The sequence below is a fragment of the Macrobrachium nipponense genome, chromosome 4, assembly GCF_015104395.2.
Source record: "Macrobrachium nipponense isolate FS-2020 chromosome 4, ASM1510439v2, whole genome shotgun sequence".
NCBI lineage: Eukaryota > Metazoa > Arthropoda > Malacostraca > Decapoda > Palaemonidae > Macrobrachium > Macrobrachium nipponense.
Window position 1 is genome coordinate 134469095 of NC_061100.1, and position 18609 is coordinate 134487703.

The 18609-nt window shown below is 35.0% G+C and overlaps 2 protein-coding genes across 2 annotated transcripts in view; one reads left to right on the top strand and one right to left on the bottom strand.

Annotated features, from left to right (window-relative positions):
* The window catches only part of LOC135211196 (mitotic checkpoint serine/threonine-protein kinase BUB1-like), a 201531-nt gene extending 192481 nt beyond the window's left edge, over positions 1-9050 (top strand). The window contains exons 24-27 of the mRNA XM_064244418.1: positions 637-839; positions 969-1242; positions 6638-6810; positions 8579-9050. Of these exons, the coding sequence (XP_064100488.1) occupies positions 637-839; positions 969-1242; positions 6638-6810; positions 8579-8756 (828 nt within the window). The 3' untranslated portion in view covers positions 8757-9050. The remainder of the gene's footprint in view (positions 1-636; positions 840-968; positions 1243-6637; positions 6811-8578) is intronic.
* LOC135211195 (transmembrane protein 65-like) overlaps positions 1-18609 on the bottom strand; it is a 162811-nt gene that overhangs the window by 63112 nt on the left and 81090 nt on the right. The window lies entirely within an intron of this gene.

Here is an 18609-nt window from a genome sequence, read left to right on the forward strand (position 1 = left end):
CGGGTAGTAGTGCGCAACTTCCTGTCAAAGCCGCATCAGTCAGTTCATCAGTGGCAAGTTCTTCTTGGAGTGTTGTCCTCCCTGGAGAAGCTGGTCCCTCATGGGCGTCTTCATCTTTGGTGAGCGTGGTATTCTTGGGATCCTGAGTGACCTGTTCCAGTCACCAGTTAGTTCCCTTGCTGAGAAAAGTATTTCATAACATTGAGTGAAAAGCGTGTATTTGCTTAAAGTTGTTGTTAGTACCAGTATAGTGATTGGCTTTAAAGGCGCAGTAATGTAAAAAAAAAACTGATAAAACATGATAACCTGAAGGTTTTTGAACTTAGATTTTACAAAAAGAAGAATTTTGGAGAAGAGAAGAATACATGCTCTTGATAAAACTACTCATTCTATAGTTATACTGCTTGCTCACTAAGAAAGTAGGTCGTCTCTTATGAGTAATACTTCTGAATTATATTGTAAGTTTTATTGTAAATTCTTTGTGGGTCCTCTCTATTATGATAACAGTTTATATTTGAGCATATATGGCAATATAATTTTCTCATGTTAATCTAGGTACATACTTTGAAAACATGTAATTTGACATTCAGTAGGTTTGGATGATTTTCTTTATTATAAAAAACTTTTTCATTGCAGATAATTTTGAAACTTCAAAAACCATCATGGCCATGGGAGTTTTATATATGTCATGAACTTCGAAGTCGATTAAAAGCCAAGCAATATAAAACAGATGTATTAGATTCAATTATGAGAGTCAATCGTGGATACTTCTTTACTAATGGCTCCATATTAGTAAATGAATATCACAAGCATGGCACCTTATTGGACGTTGTTAATCGGTCAGTAGTAACTTATTATTTTATCGTTTTTGTGATGCATATTATTGAATATTATAATGGTTGCATTCTTATTTATAATTGTTTGCAAATATTTTGTCTGTTTACATATGTCGTCATTATTTTTTGCAGGTACAAGCTTTCAGGAAGTACCTTACCTGATGGAATAGCAATTCTGTTCATGATTGAAGTTATGTCAATTGTTGAAGCCCTTCATAGTTGTAATATAATTCATGCAGACATCAAGCCTGACAATTTCCTGATCAGGGGTATGCCAAAGATCAATTGTTCAGCAAGCACACCTAAAGATGTTTTTGAACAATGTCCGTCTTCATTGAAACTTATAGACTTTGGAAGAAGTATTGACATGCAGTTGTTGCCAGAAGGATCAACATTTACAGAAGTGGTAAGAAACTAATTTTAATTAAGTTAACTAATAGCACATCACAAGAACATACAAACCACTACTGATGTATTTAGACCTTGGGTTTGGATGAGATAGTTTAAAATTCTTACCATGCACACAACCATCACTACAGACATAAGTTTTAACAGAAAAAAGGAAGTGACACAACATAAACATACAAGAAGTATATCGAAGTTTAATTATTCCACTGAGCTGATTGACAGCTCTCCTAGGGCTCGCCTGAAGGATTAGATTTTTTTGTGTGGCTAGGAACTAATTGGTTACTTATCAACGGGACCTACAGCTTATTGTGGGATCCAAACCACATTATATTGAGAAATGAATTTCTAATCACCAGAAATAAATTCTTCTGGTTCTGCACTGGCAGCAGCAGGGAGTGAACTCAAGATACCAGATTGATAGCCAAGTATGCAACCCACTCGTCCATTGAGGAAGTTACATGCTTACAGTAGACCCCCTAATTCGCGTTCTCGGCATTCAGGGATTTCTCTCTGGAGCATTTAACCCCATTATTCGTGAGAAATTCACATATTTGCTGTATTTTTGTATGAGAAATATCCACAAATTCTTTTTTTTTTTTAAGAGAAATGTCCACAAATTTTTTTTTAAAAATCAATTTCATCATAAAATGCATTTTATGTGATAAAAAAATGTAAAAAAAATTTGGTGGATTTTCCTTGATTTTAACTAACAAAATAGGCTGTTTTAAGCATTTTCCTATGGGTTCCAACTATTCACAGGTTCTAGCTATTCTTGGGGGTGTCTGGTGTGCATCCCCTGCAAATATGGGGGACCACATTCTTTTATTATCCATCATCGAGTTTACTTTTAATACCCACAGTGCTTGGCTTCAATGACACACACACACACACACACATATATATATATATATATATATATATATATATATATATATATATATATATATATGTATTATTTAATATTATTTACTTTTTTAAGTAAGTATATTTCCTTTTCTCATGACGGTAACTGAACAGGCCTTCATTTTAGTTGAAAGTGTTAAGTTTAGAGAATGGGAAATAAAAATACCATGTTATCCTGGAATTATTTTTTATATTTTTTATATATTAAGAAAACAAGTAAATTTAAATCAAAGCTGGTAAGGAAAACTATGAAAACTATCTTGGATAACTGCAATAAGGATTTTAGAAAATATCACCAATATTATTGCTTTATATGATAGAAATTACAGTTCACCTCAGGATCACAATAATGTCATATGTGTTGTTTGGCACTCATTCATGATAATTGTACATTGGGAGGAGTTTGAATACAGAATATTGAAAAACAAATTGTGCTTTTTTTTTTTTTTTTTTTAGTTCCGGTGTATGTAATAGTTAATTTAACCAAGTATGCTACTTCAGTAAGATAAGGAGTGAGTCAGTTATGGTTCCAGTTTTAGGTTGTTCTATAATAGCATATTGCAAGTAAGGGTGTGGTACTAATGCTTCTTATTTTAATGGTTTGTGTGTTGAGCAGATAGATAGACTTAGTATGCTCTTTGTGTGCTCAGCACACGTAAATTGAAGTTTGTTTTGTAACTTCTTGGATTTTTTTTATATTTTTCTTGCTGTTGCTACTTAATTTCTACAAATAAATCACTACACATCCATCAGAAAAAAAAAATGTTTTTATCTATATTTTCTATAAAAAAAAGGGGAAAAAAATAAGCTATTTCCATGAGCTGATATCCCTTACTACAAAAAACGTACTGTAATTTAGTTGTAGGGATGTAGGCAAAGGGAGCTGGAATTTTTCTCCCTTCACCATCCCCCAAATGTTGAATAGTTAGGAGGAAACAGATGAGTCATAGATCTAAGATGGCAGCTGTTGGGAAAAAATTTGTCAAATGTTGCAAATTCTTGGAGTTTATATATACATATATATATATATATAGATATATACATTAGTATATATATTACATTATATATATACGTATATACATATATATACGTATATACATTATATATACGTATATTTACATTATATATATAGATATACATTATATATATACGTATATATACGATACGTATATACATTATATATATTACGTATACGTATATTATATACGTGTATACGTGTTATATATATAATATAGTGTATACGTATATATATATATATACTGTATAGTATATATATATATATACTGATACGTATATATATATATATACGTGTATACGTATATATATATACGTGTATACGTATATATATATATATCGTTGTATACGTATATATATATATATAGTGATATATATATATAATACGTGTATACGTATAATATATATATACGTGTACGTATATATATATACTGTATCGTATATATATATATACGTGTATAACGTATATATATATATCGTGTATACGTATATATATATATACGTGATACGTATATATATATATTATACGTGCTATACGTATAGATATATATACGTTGTATACGTACTATATATATATTACACGTGTATACGTATATATATATATATACGTGATACGTATATTATATACACGTGTATACGTATATATATATATACGTGTATACATATATATATATAAAACACGTGTATACGTATATATATATATAAGTGTATACGATATATATATATATACCGTGTATACGTATATATATAGTATATACACGTATACGTTATATATATATATATTACGTGTATATGTATATAGTATATATTATATATATATATATATATATACGTGTCATACGTATATATATATAGTATACACGTATGATACATTATATATATATATATACGATATATACAAGTGATATACATATATATACAGTACGATATGTATATATATATACACGTGTATACGTATATATATATAGACAGTATATACGATATATATATATATACGTATATAGACGCCCCTATATATATATATATATATATATATATATATATACGTGATATACATAGACGATATATACTGACGATATACATAGATAATATAAAGTATATACGTATATACAGATATATCTATATATATATACACGTGTAATACGTAATATATATATATATACATATGATATATATATAATACATATATATATACGTATATACATTATATATATACGTATATACATTATATATATACGTTATATATATATATCGTATTACGTATATATATATTATGTATATATACTTATAATATATATATATATATACGGTATATATATATACGTGTATACGTATATATACTATATACGTTATACGTAATATATATATTATTATCTACGTGTATACGTAATATTACATGATATATACGTGTATACGTATATATATATATATATATATATATATATTTATATATATATTAGTATATATATTATAATATAGTATAACGTGGTATACGTATATATATATATATATATACGTGTATACATATTTATATTATTATACGTGTATAGCGTATAATATATCTATATATATATATAGCGGGTATACGTATATTATATAATTACAACGTGTATACGTATATATTATAATATACACGTGGTATAGGTATATATATATATACACTGTATACGTATTATATATATATATTATCGAAATATATTATATATATATATAATATATATATATATATATCCGTATATACTATATATACGTATATTACGAGTATATTATACGTTATATCATATATATATACGTAATATACATTATAATATATGTAATATACATTATATATATACGTATATACATTATATTATATTAATACGTATATACATTATTATATACTGTATACATTATATATATCGTGTATACATTATAATTATACGTGTATCATTATATAATAACGTTATACATTAGATATATATATACGTATATACTATTATATAGATATACGGATATACATATATATATAATACGTATATACATATAGATATATACATATATATAATTTATATATATATATACGTATATATTATATATATATGGACGTATATACATTATATATAGAGAGTATATACATATTATTATATATATACGTATATTATTTATTATATATGTACGATATATAGATATATACATATGATATCATTATATATATATATATATAGACATATGATACATATATAGATATATATAGTATATACATTATATATATATATACGTATATACATTATATATATATATACGTATATACTATACTATCTATATATACTGTATACGATAGATATATATATATACGTGTATACGTATATATATATATATATATACGTATACGGTATATATATATATATATACGTGTATACGAATATATTATATATATATATACGTATATACGTATATATATATACGTGTATACGTATACGTGTATACATATATATATATACGTGATACGGATATATATATACACGTGTATACGTATAGATATATATATACACGTGTATACGTATATATATATATATATATATACACGTGTATACGTATATATATATACTAGATATATCATATATATATACACGTGTATACGTATATATATATATATACATATATATATATCTATATACATATAGTATATACGTATATACATATATATATACGTGATACGTGTATACGTATATATATATATATATCGTGTATACGTATATTATATATATACGTATACGTATATATATATATATATATATATATATATATATATATATATATATATTAATATATATATATTATATACGTTTTTTTTTGTATACGTATATATATATATATATATACTATATATATATATATACGTGTATACGATATATATATATATAATATATCGTGTATACGTATATATATATGTATACATATATATATATATACGTGTATACGATATATATATATGATAATATACGTGATATACGTATATATATACGTATATATATATATACGTATATACATATATACGTATATACTTATACATATATATTGTCGGGGCATAATTGAATTCTCATATAATAGGTGGCTACTGCAGCTATGTACTTTATCACTAATGGGTCACAGGTAGCCGTGGGCATTCTGGGTATACATGCCCCGTGACCTGGTATAGATGCCATTAGTCCCTGGATCTCACAAGTGTAATTTTAATTCTACCGGTTTCCAGCTTGGCGCTAGTAAATCCTAATGTTAAGACCTCAGGTTTGTTAGTTATGAAAAATACAAATTAGTTACAAATTTGGTATTTTTGAGTGTTGTTGGGTTATATATCATGTTTATATTTAATTAATGTTTGTACCATCTATTTTTATGTTAAGTTAGAAAATATATTCAGATAGATGTTTCTAAGAGCACTATGAAAAAAAAATCACTTTGCTTTCCTTAACTTTTTTTAATATCTCCTGATCTAGGTAAAAACAGAAGGCTTCACTTGTTGTGAAATGAGGGAAGGAAAACCTTGGACGTATGAGACAGACTATTATGGTGTAGCTGCTATTGCTTACTGTTTTCTGTTTGGTTCTTATATGGATGTCAAGAAAAATTCACTTGGAAAATGGGAACTAAAACAAGGCACAATGAAAAGGTGAGAACCCCATTATACTTGCTTAATTGCTTATAATTTTGATTACTGTTTACTTTCAAGGATCCTATTCCACTTGGTCATGCTGTTTTCTTTTGTAAAGCCTTCATATCAGGCCTGGTTTGCAAGAAATGTCCTGCAAGAACTTTTATGTTGAAATGTTGGTTCACTTTTACTCTTATGTTCTGGCCTCTCTAGCTCCTAGAAGACTACTGTATTGTTCATCTTGGTGATCCTCCAGGCTGCCAAAGGGAATCTAGTCTGCCATGCTTGAAGAACAGCATCTTATGCAGGACTACATAATTGTCATTTGAACCAATTGTTGTGTCTTATTTGGCCTCTTGGCCTTCATTAGCCTGCTTCTGTGCACAATCTCTCCAAGAGCCGGCCGCTTATCTTTTTAAAGCTCAGTTGCACGCTGCAGATACAGTTACGCTTACCTGTATTCAGTCACGAAATCAAAATACAATCATTCAGTACTTCAGTAGTGCCCAGGATATGAAATTAATCCGTTCCGAAGCCACCTTTGTAACCTGATTTTTTCGTATCTTGAACTACGTTTCACATGTAAATTGCCCAATTCGTTCCAAGCCCTACAAAAGCACCACAGTAAATTTTATAATAAAGCTAAATTGACCAATAAACAATGAAATACAACAATTTGGACCATTCAATACCTAACATAACCTTTTGTAGTACGTACCTGTAAATAAAGTGTATTAGTGTACATGGTACAAGAAATACTTTATGTACATGTACGTACATATGTGGTAAAATGTGGAACCTTACCTTTCGAGTGAGGCGATCTCCAAAAGTGGCGACAGAGGAGGAGGACAAATGGCAGAAAACATGAACACTTAACTTTACGAAACACATTAAAAAATGGCAGAAAACATTAACACTTCTTGATTATCTCCATCTTCGTTCTCCATAGAAAGCATCCTCTTCTTTCCGTGAACTTCAGCAACATTCTTGGGACCCATGGCTAATAACATAAGTAATTAAGTTCACGCACAACACGATAAAGTAACTTACAGTACAACGAAAGCGAATCACTAACACGAATTTACATTAACAAACTAAATATATGTAAACGAATTAATTCCAGTGTTTACGATAACGCCGCCGCAAAAAATGGTCAAGGAACGCCTTTACATAGAGGCATGATGCTGACCAATTGGAGAGCAGGAGGATGGTGGCGAGTCTACTTAGTTGGCAGCTCGCGAGTTTTAAAATTGTTCTCGGTGGTCCGGGCGAATCTCAGACTTTACCCTTTCGCAACCTGAATTATTTTTGTAACAGAAGCAAAAAAATCTTTCTTTGCTTTCGTAAGTAGGGACTTTCGTATGTCGAGGTTCCACTATTTCCTTCAGCTTACTCATTTACAGAGACTTAAGCCATAGGCAAGATATGATCTTTACATCACCATGCATCCCACTCAGCTGAAGAAACCAGTTTACTGAACTCTTTAAAGATTAGGCAGTAATTGGAGAATTGTGTGTGTTTGTGTTTTTTCTTTTTCTCTATAAAATGTTAAAATCAATTTAAAATTGTACTGTATATGCCAAAAGTCACAAATAAAACTTGTATGCCCACAGCAAAGTGAAGTTAGTTGTTGGTACAGTTCTGTGTAAGATATAATACCTGCAGAATAAAGAAACAATACATATTCAATTTCATTGAGGGGGTTTATTCGTGTTTGGTCTTTTATATAAACAATTTATAAGAGGTTATGTTTTATTGTTTTACATTTCCTTTTAATTTTTTCCAGGTATTGGAAGAGGGACTTGTGGCAGTCATTTTTTTCCACACTTCTTAATTCCCCATCTCCAAATTCACTGAGCAAACTGAAAGAAGACTTTATGAGAAAATTTGTTGAGTTGATTGGAGAAAAACATTTCAGTTCAAAATTAACAGAGTTACAAAATATTTTAGCTCAAAAACTTTAGTTTCACAATAGAGTGAACTTTCATGTATTCCAGTGGTATATTGAAATATTTTTAGCGAGTATTAATTTTTTACCCAATCTCAAATTTTTTGTTAAACGGTAAGTGTAAGCAGATATAACCATCTTGGTGTACCTATCTTTTTTCTAATTATGGACTACTCTTTTTATAGATTGTAAGATAGCTTCAAGTTTTTTATGTCATACTTTTAGATGGATAAATCTTGTAACATTGGTTTATTGTACTACTGTACTGATATTCTTGACATTTATACACCAAAATAAAGTATAGTTTTTATTTTTTGTATGTATTCACCACTGTAATGAGTGGAAAAAAAAAAAGTTATTTGATATTTTTAAGTCAGCAATTTGTAAGTTGTATAAAAGTAATTTACGTAATTACTTGGCTAATGATTAGCCTCGGATGGCATCCTAGATTTAAAAATTTGCACACTAGTGACTGTTGCAGTGCGAGGGTGACAGATCCCACCCACTGCAACAGGAGCTTGCGAGCGACAGAAGCCAATGGTGTCCTTCTTATTCATCCCGCACAACCAACAACACGTCTTGCTCTCTAATTCATTTTCGTCTGTTGCCTTCAGCTTGGTTGTGTTAAATTCTTTAGCTTTCTTTTTTTTCTTGTTAGCTTCAATATTAATATGTCTGATTCTAGTGCTTCCAGTCTTTGCTATGCAAGACTAGATTGACTAAGCTTTATGATGCGCTACACTGTTTGCTGTAATTGCAGTAGGGACTCTTCCCCTAGGCCTAAGGCAGACTCCGGTTTGGCTCTTCCTTCTACTTCTGGTGACAATCTTTTGCCTATTCTCAGCCCTCCTCTCTCCCCTCCTACTCCAGTGCTCAGCTTCCAGGCTTTGAAACCCGATGCTATTGCCAGTCTAAAGTCAGTAGAGGAGGTGGTTACCTGTCCCATTGGCTCTCCTAGACGAAGGTCACTGTCTCCACTCCCCTGCACCAGAGAGATGACATACTGGAGGTCCAAGGGAGGCTGATGGGGTTTACCCACGGGCTGCTGCCCCCTATGTCGGTCTTGTTGTTTAGTCCCAGGATGCAAACGACTGCCATTGGAAAGGTTTGTCTGGATTTGCGCCGTTTATCATCCAGTTCTAACTCGGAGTCTGATCGTGGACGTCGCAGATGCTTCGGGAGCGCTTCTAGGCCATTGAAAAGGTATGTGCATGATTTGGCTCCCGAGTCCCCAGTGCCAATAAAGTGGCATAAGGATTCTTATGACCTCATCCTTCATGTAGTTATGGGGTTGATCCTTCTTTATTTGCTCCAGTACAGTTGCCCTCTCATCTGTGAGAGTCACCTGTGCTGACATCTCCCAAGGACTCCAAACATCATCAGGAGCTCCATGCTAGGTACTTGTCACTTCCGAGAGCCCAGTCCTGGGCGTGCTCCCACCTCCAGTGCCCACGCACCCACCATTGGCTCCCGCTCCCATGATGTCTGCTTCTGCACCTGTTCCCTCTTAACAAGAGAATGCCTTGATGAAGTCATTGGGCTTCCGCACGGCATATCATTCCCGTGTTGAAGCCTGGTGACGGGCAAGAGGGCTCTCGAACTGGGGAATTTTTTCCTCAGTTTGACTCTAAATTTCTCTCATCCTATTTCTATTACTTATAATTGTTTCATTCTCCTTCATATTTATCAACTATCTCCAACCTTGCTGTCAAAACACACTTATCCATTTCACTGTCCAGATTTTTTTTCAGGGGACATCGTATCCAGGATTGGAATTTTTTTCAAAATCAATTGTATGAGCTGTGGTGGTCTTGCCAACTACCCGATAATGTTTGGACACCTAGGAGTGTCAGTATTTCCATACTGACACACGGGACTATTCTCAAACAAAAACTTGGCCTTCGGATTCCAGGGGTTGGCCAGTTTCATAGAGGTAGGACTCTTGGCATTCTGTGGGGATGATTGTATTCTTGTAATGCTCTCAATCTGATCAAGCGGGTTTGGCATACACTTCAGCCACTCTAATCATAGTGGTACCATCCCTTCGTGGTAGGGTAGGGAGTGGACATTTGGGAAGCAGCTCTCGCAGGTGTCATTGGTGGAGGAATTAATGTCAGACAGTCTAATTTTTTTTTTTTCCAAACTTATTTAATGAGTGAAATTAATGCTTCTTGTACCCCTGGATTGATTGGCGAACCCCAGACACTGTTGACAACCTCCGCCAATTTAATTAGGGAAAATTCTGTTGATGACTTCGGAACTAGGAAGGATATTCGAAAATTGAGTACAATTTGGGTAACACAAGGAAACCTTCGAATTCTTCATGTTACCCAAATTCCAATAGAGACAAATTATGATAATATATATAAAGAATTTGAGTGTTGTGGATGTATAAAAGAAATAAGAATGAAACTTAAAGATACAAAATGGGATTCATGGATAACTTACAATAGTCATGACGAAGCATTTAATGCAATATGTAATATTAATATAAAAATTAATAACTTTAGTATAATGGCTGCTCTTTGCGATAAGGTACCAAAGGATTTGGATGTTTATAGACCTGTGGACTGGTTTGAAAAAGATGCTGATTTAGTTATGCCTTCCCAGAGGAAGCCAAAACACCAGTGGCTTGTAGCTGAATCTAAGGGGGTTACAGGGAACTATTTCAAAATATGCAAATTGGTTCAGAAAAAAAGTAGGAACTATTGCACCGGGAGATATATCTCGTTTTGGAAAAAATAGTTACCTTATCCATGCCAAATCATGCACACAATCCGTAATACTATCCAACCTTAAAACAAGTGATGACGATATTAAGTTAGATATCAAACCCCACCTAAATTTTAGCTATGTAAGGGGAGTAATTATTAAAAAAGATCTGTATGAATTGACAGAGGAGGAGATACTGGCCATGTGTCCACTAAATGTATGGAAAGTACACAAAGTCCCAGGTACATCAATGATTATCCTTACTTTCCAGGATGCTGATTTACCTTCCCATATTATTATTGAAAATGAAATTATTAAAGTTCGACCATTCAAGCAGCTGCATGACGAGGTAAGCATATTGCCTTCTGAGGCTTTGCCACAGTGTATTAACAGTAGGGCATTGCCCATCTCCATACAACCTTCGTCCCCCATTACAATAAGTAGTACAAACCTCTCTCAGGCCATGCCCTTGCCTGATTTGATGGAGGTTCCACTTAAAACCAACTTAACTGGTGCACCTGTAGTGGGGAAGGTGCTAAAACCTAGAAGCCCACCACCTATTAATCGAAAAAGAGAGAGACCTCCATCTCTCTCACCCCCTTCCATAAGAAACTTTAAAGCTATGACGTCAAATAAATTTGAGGTTTTATCTGTTGATGTTTCTGATCAACTGGAAGATAACTTTAATAAATCAGAAATTCAAGTTGAGGTCCACCATCCGCCTCAACAAATAGATCAAAAGGACACAAAGAAAAAGACAAACGTAAAACCCAATACATCAAGACCATCTCTAAAGAAACCTACAGGAAATTATGTTAGATTAAAAATTGCCAATGGGAAGACATCCAAGATGTCTTCCAGAAATAATCCATAGTTTTCTCCTTCATTTTGCAATGGAATTGTCAGGGTTTAAGGGCCAAATATGAAGAACTTAAGCTCCTAATTCATGAGCATTTCCCCATAATTGTATGTCTACAGGAGAGCAAGCTTGATGCTAATACTCCTTGTCCTTGAGAGTATGTTAGCTATAGAACACCATATAATCAACAAGCAGGGAGCCATGGCGGAAGTCTCATGTACGTTCGAGATGTTCCCCAAATATCTTTGTCTATTTGTACACCTCTGCAGGTAGTGGTTGTACAGATTGATATAGGGACAAAATATACAATATGCTTTCTCTACCGACCTCCAAATGATAATATTTTGTATGATAATTTAGTAGAGGTGATTCAGCAACTCCCCCAACCTTTTCTCTTACTGGGAGATTTGAATGGTAGACATCCTTTATGGGGCGATGTTTTAGCAAACACAAGGGGCAATATTATATCATCAATTGTGGAAAATGAGGATGTCCTACTCCTTAATACAGGAGAGCTCACACTTTCATGTCCAGGCATTGTCGTGCATTGACCTATCAATCGCAAGCTCTAATTGCCTTCTTGATTTCGATTAGAGGACATTAGATGATTGGCATACTAGTGATCATGCACCAATCATTATAAACACCAACAATGATCCACCTTTACAGGGATCGCCACGATGGAATCTTGACAAGGCGGACTGGGATAGATTTCGTGAGCTGAGTGAAATTGAAGGGAGTACAGAACAGTTTGAAAATATTGATGATGCCATAGACATGCTGAATGGAACCCTTCATACAGCAGAAGTCAATTCAATTCCCAAAACAACTGGGTTATTCAAACAACGACCAGTCCCCTGGTGGTCTTCAGAACTAACTGCCCTGCACAGAGCCACAAGAGGGCCTTTAACTCGATTGCGCAGACGCCGTACTGAGGAGAATTTAATTATATACAAGAAATGTAGAGCACAGTTCCGTCGTGCCATGAAAGAAGCTAGGCGCCAGTCTTGGGTGTCTTTTGTTTCCTCCATTAACAGTAGAACACCACCATCTTCTGTGTGGAGGAAAGTAAAAAAGATAGCAGGCAAGTGTGAACCAGCTCCTGGTCACCAGTATAGTTGCATTGAAGAAAAGAAAATTTAAAGTTTTGCAACAGGAAGGGAAGAGTACATGTAACAGTCTTTTTTTGACCTTGAAAAGGCATATGATACTGCATGGAGATATGGTATACTTAAAACCATTCATGAATTGGGATTACGAGGAGATTTACCATTGTTCATTCTAATAATTTGTTTCACAGATTTTTTCAAGTGAGAGTGGGGGAAACTATCAGAGAGGAAATGTCTGGAAGAAGGAGTTCCCCAGGGTAGTGTACTAAGTGTAACCCTATTTGCACTAGCCATTAATGGAATATTCTCTGTCATTCCCCAAGATATTCTCTCAACATTATTTGTAGATGATCTCTCCATATCATTTGCTGGATCTAGAATGTCGATGGTTGAGAGAAAACTACAACTCTCAATTGACAAAATTATTCAGCGGGTTGATATGAATGTATTTAAGTTTTTGACAAGCAAAACTACTGTTGTCCATTTCTGTCGTATTCGGGGAGTACATCCAGACCCAGATATGTATACATCAAAGGCCAACGGATCCCATGTGGAAGTGAAGCTAGATTTTTAGGTTTGATATTTGATTGAAGGTTGACATGGGTTCCTCACGTAAAGGCATTAAAAGTTAAATGTCCTGAGGCTCTGAATCTTTTAAAAGTATTGTCCCATACATCATGGGGGCAGACTGCAAAACTATTTTAAAATCATACAAGGCCTTAATTTTTTCAAAAATTAGTTATGGGTGTGAAGTCACCTCAGTCACCCCAAGCCGATTAAAGGTATTAGATTCTATACACCATGCTGGTATTAGATTGTCTACAGGAGCATTTAGAACTTCGCCTATCCCAAGTCTCCTTGTTGACGCTGGAGAATTAACTTTAGACCTTTACCGAAAGTCTTCTATTATTCGGTATTGGTTTAGGTTGCAAACACTTCCTAATTCTTTAGCCTGTCAGACTGCAAACTTTGTAAGGCATCGTAGATATTTTGAGTTACACCCAAAATCTCCTCAACCTTATGGTCTTCGGGTAAAACAATTAATAAACAGTCTTGATATAGTAAGAAATGGAGTTCTTCCATTTAGGATATCACCAACCCCTCCATGGAAATTACCAGATACGTATCTTTTTGTAAATATTTTATTGGTATAAAAAAGAACATGACTGAATTAGAAGCCAGGTCTCTTTCATGAACATGTCGAAGAACATAGGGATTCGACTTTTATATACACAGATGGCTCCAAATCCGATGCTGGCATTGGATTTGGAGTATATAGTACCTAGTTCTTTTAATTGTAGAGGTGCACTTCCTCTAGTATCGTCCATATTTACTGCAGAACTATATGGCATATTAACCGCTATTGAGAAAATAGCATTAAAAGAGGAGGGCAATTTTACCATTTTTAGTGATGCAAGAAGTGTCCTTCAAGCTTCAGAAGTTTTTAATTCTAGTAACCCTTTGGTTTTAAAGATTTTAGAGTGGCTTTTCATTATAGGTCTGAAAGGTATAACAGTTCGATTTTGTTGGGTTCCAACACACACAAGTGTGTCTGGAAATGAAGAAGCAGATTCACTGGCAAAGAATGTATCCCATGCCCTGTAATGATTTTTTACCTACAGTCAAGAATTTTATTCATCATAATTGGCAACAGCATTGGGATAGCTTAGTTGATAATAAGATGAGAAATAATGAATGTTGTATCCCCTTGGAAGTATAACGTGATGCCCCGAAAGTGGGAGCCTACTCTTTGTTGTCTCCGAATTGGTCACACTTGGATGAGTTTCTGCTAGCTGGCCAACACCAACCACATTGCGACGACTGTTTGACACCCTTGACAGTGAGGCATTTGTTGACTGAATGCCCCTCTTATAACACGGAAAGAAATAGATATCTGTTTGAGGCTTGAGGTGAGGATAGCAGGTTCATCCTTGCCAAGATTCTTGGACATGATGTGTCGTACAATGCTAGCGGCATTTTTAGATTTATTTCAGAAGCAGGTCTTCTGAAAGCTATTTAATTTATAATGACATATTTGCTTTTTTGGTTTTAATTGAATATTCTTTTATTCTTTATTCATAATGACCTTCGATGTTAGGATACCGAAAACTTTCAATCCTGTTCAACTCTCACCTAGACCTACTTTGGATCTACAATTCATGGTCCTGTCTGCTTCAGGACAGGTAGCTCATCGGCAACAGCAGACCTTAGTTTTGGAATCAGATGACCCTCTCTTGCACTGCTGAAGAGCCAGCTCGCAGAGATTTTGAGTTATGTCAAGAAAGCTCCTCCAGCAGGAGATTCCTCTAAGACTGCTGACGACCTTTCTCCAGTTTCTTCGGAGGCTGAGGATCAAAATGCGTCACAACTGTTGGCATACAAGGCTTTACTTTGTTTTCTCCCGGATTGCTATTCAGGGTTCTTCACTCCTGCTTCTGCTTTCTCGTTCCTGATGTCAGAGAATCAACTAGAACTCGCTCTCCTTTCCAAGATGGTTCTTTTCACCACCTCTAGGAAGGCTTTGAAGTTGTTAAATAGTGGCTCTCTATGAAGAGGGAACAAGGGAAGGCGACCATTGCTCATCCTCCCTCCCGTCTTATCAAGAGGACCCATTGGCCTTACAACACCGGAAAAAGTCCCTCCCTGGGAGTCACTGCCTCCTCCCAAGGAGACTTCTTTTGTCTCATTGACACTGCATTGTTAAGCCTTCACTTCGGCCAGAGTTTTCTTCTCGGAGGAATTGGACCACCTTATTAAGAGCCTGTTCAAGGTGTTTGAAGTGTTCAGTTTTCTCGACTGGACAGGGGGGGTTGCTCTTGCAAAGAAGATCGAGAATGCCACAGGGATGGTTGACTCCTTTTGGGCAGACCTAGGCATGCTTTCGTGTATGGATAAAGCTGTTCAAGATGGTTCTGCAGAGCTGGCATCACTCTTCGCCTTCAGACTTCTGAAGGAGGTAACTTTGGTGTTCTTTTGCTTCAAAAGGAGTTATGTCCTCACAGACAGCAGCTTTGCTTTTCTGGCCTCTGGACCCCTCCCATCTCTTCCCGCAGGCCGTGGTGGAGCAGATAGCTGCAGACCTGTAGTAGTAGTCTACTCAGGACCTCCTGACTCAGTCGTCACGCTCCAAGCCTTCTTTGTTGGTACCCTTTCATCCAAAGTTCGTCTCTCCACTCCAACAGCACCCATTTAGTGCGAAGAGACCTCTATCTCACTTTAGACCCCACTTCAACTTGCACTTCCATTTGAAGTCTATTAAGAAGCCCTCCACTGCCAAGTCTCAATTGGAGAAGTGAACCAGAAGTCCTTCGTGCCCCAGTGGGAGCCAGGTTCCTCGAGAATTGGGCTCATAGGGGAGCAGAGCCATGGATTGTCAGGGTACTAAAGGGGGCTATTGCATCTCTTTTTTTTTGAGATCTTTCCTTTAGTCTCCTCTCCCCATCACATTGATGGCATACTCGCAAGGCTCAGAAAGACATACAGCCCTTTCGAAGGAAGTATCCTCCCTCCTCCTGATGAAGAAGGCCATAGAAGAAGTAGTAAAGGTCCATTCCCAGGGCTTTTTACAATTGCCTGTTTGTAGTTCCCAAGACAGTCAGGGGGCTGGAGACTGGTGCTAGACATAAGCGCTCTCAAGCTCTCAATCGCTTCAGAGAAAAGACCAAGTTCAGGATGGAAACAAGTCAGTCATGTCATCCATTCATCCAGGCTTGAGTCTTCTAGGAATGCTATCTTCAATCGAGACCTTCATTCCACTGGGCAGGTTGCACATGAAAAATTTTCAATTCAATCTCAAATGGTGGCTGCCTGAAAGAACTTATTTACAGGGGAGATCCCTTCTTCCTCCCAACCCCGTCCTGGAATTTTACTCCGAAGCTCATTTCCTGTATACAGGCAGAATCGTTTTCGTTGCTTGAAGTGAGGGGGCATGAGGTCAGAGCTGTGGCCACCTCTCCCTCCTTTAAGCATAGCTTGTCACTTTCTGCGATCCTTCAATCGACTTATTGGAGGTGTAAGTCTATGTTTGCATCACATTACTTGAAAGAAGTAGAAAGTTTTTGAAAATTGTAGTGCCCTTGGCCTGTTGGCAGTGGCTGGCATGGTATTGGGTGAAGAAGCATAGGATAGACAAGATCTCTATCTCTTTTCCTTGTGTTAAGGATGTTGAGTTATGAGGAGCCTGGAGGGTACCTGGAGGACCCACCAGTTTGTTGGCTGGTTAGTGTCTTATCCTAAATTTGAGTAATGGAGTATTGGTAACAGGTTTACTTTCTGGTCTTGTTGTTATGGTACTATGCCCAGGAAAGGGCATGAATATTACATCTCCAGTCTTATCAGCGGTCAAGCATATCACCATTGCAAGACTTCCCACCAATGTAGAGGCAACTCCGGCTCACTGCTGCACCGCTACAGGTTAGCATCTCCTGCTACAGCTCTCTTACCAGGAAAGCAAGCAACAAACACTGAGCCAGTGTTAGCCATTCCTCTAGTTCAATAATAACATTTCTTTAATGCTTGTGTTAAGTTTAGTCCATTCATCCCACCCCCCTAGCAATGTGGGATTCAGCTAAGTAATTACTTGGTAAGTTACTTTTATCAAAATATATATTTGTGTGCAAATTTTTAAGTTGAGGTTGCCGTGCGAGGCTAATCGTTAGCTAAGTAATTACTTGGTAAGTATGTTTATAAAACTTCATTTTATTATAAAAATATATTTTTTCATGATTTTGTTGCTTTGTTAATCTTTTAATAGATTATTCATTAAACAAAAACAAAAAGAAGCTTTAAATTATGAATGAATGTCCCTCACTTACTGATGATTTGACACATTTTAAAAAAGTAAATAAATTAATATACTGTTTTCATATCATCTGCACATTCTTAGTTCTTGTGTATAGATGGATGGTGAAAGCTTGTGTATCAAGGGTAGTCAATGAGCTACATTCATGAAAGGGTAAGCGTCTTTTCATTCAGTTTTTCTTATTTTTATGAAATGCAGTTTCACTGGAATTTCATATTTTGGGCTTTTGGCACAATATTTGAATAAGAGGTACCTTGTCTTCACGGATAATTTTTATAATTCTGTGACCCTATCAGAGGATCTCTTTAAGCTTGCCTCTACACTAGTACTGGCACTTTACTGCTGACGAGGGGAGCACTGAAGTTATTGATAATACAAACATTCTAAG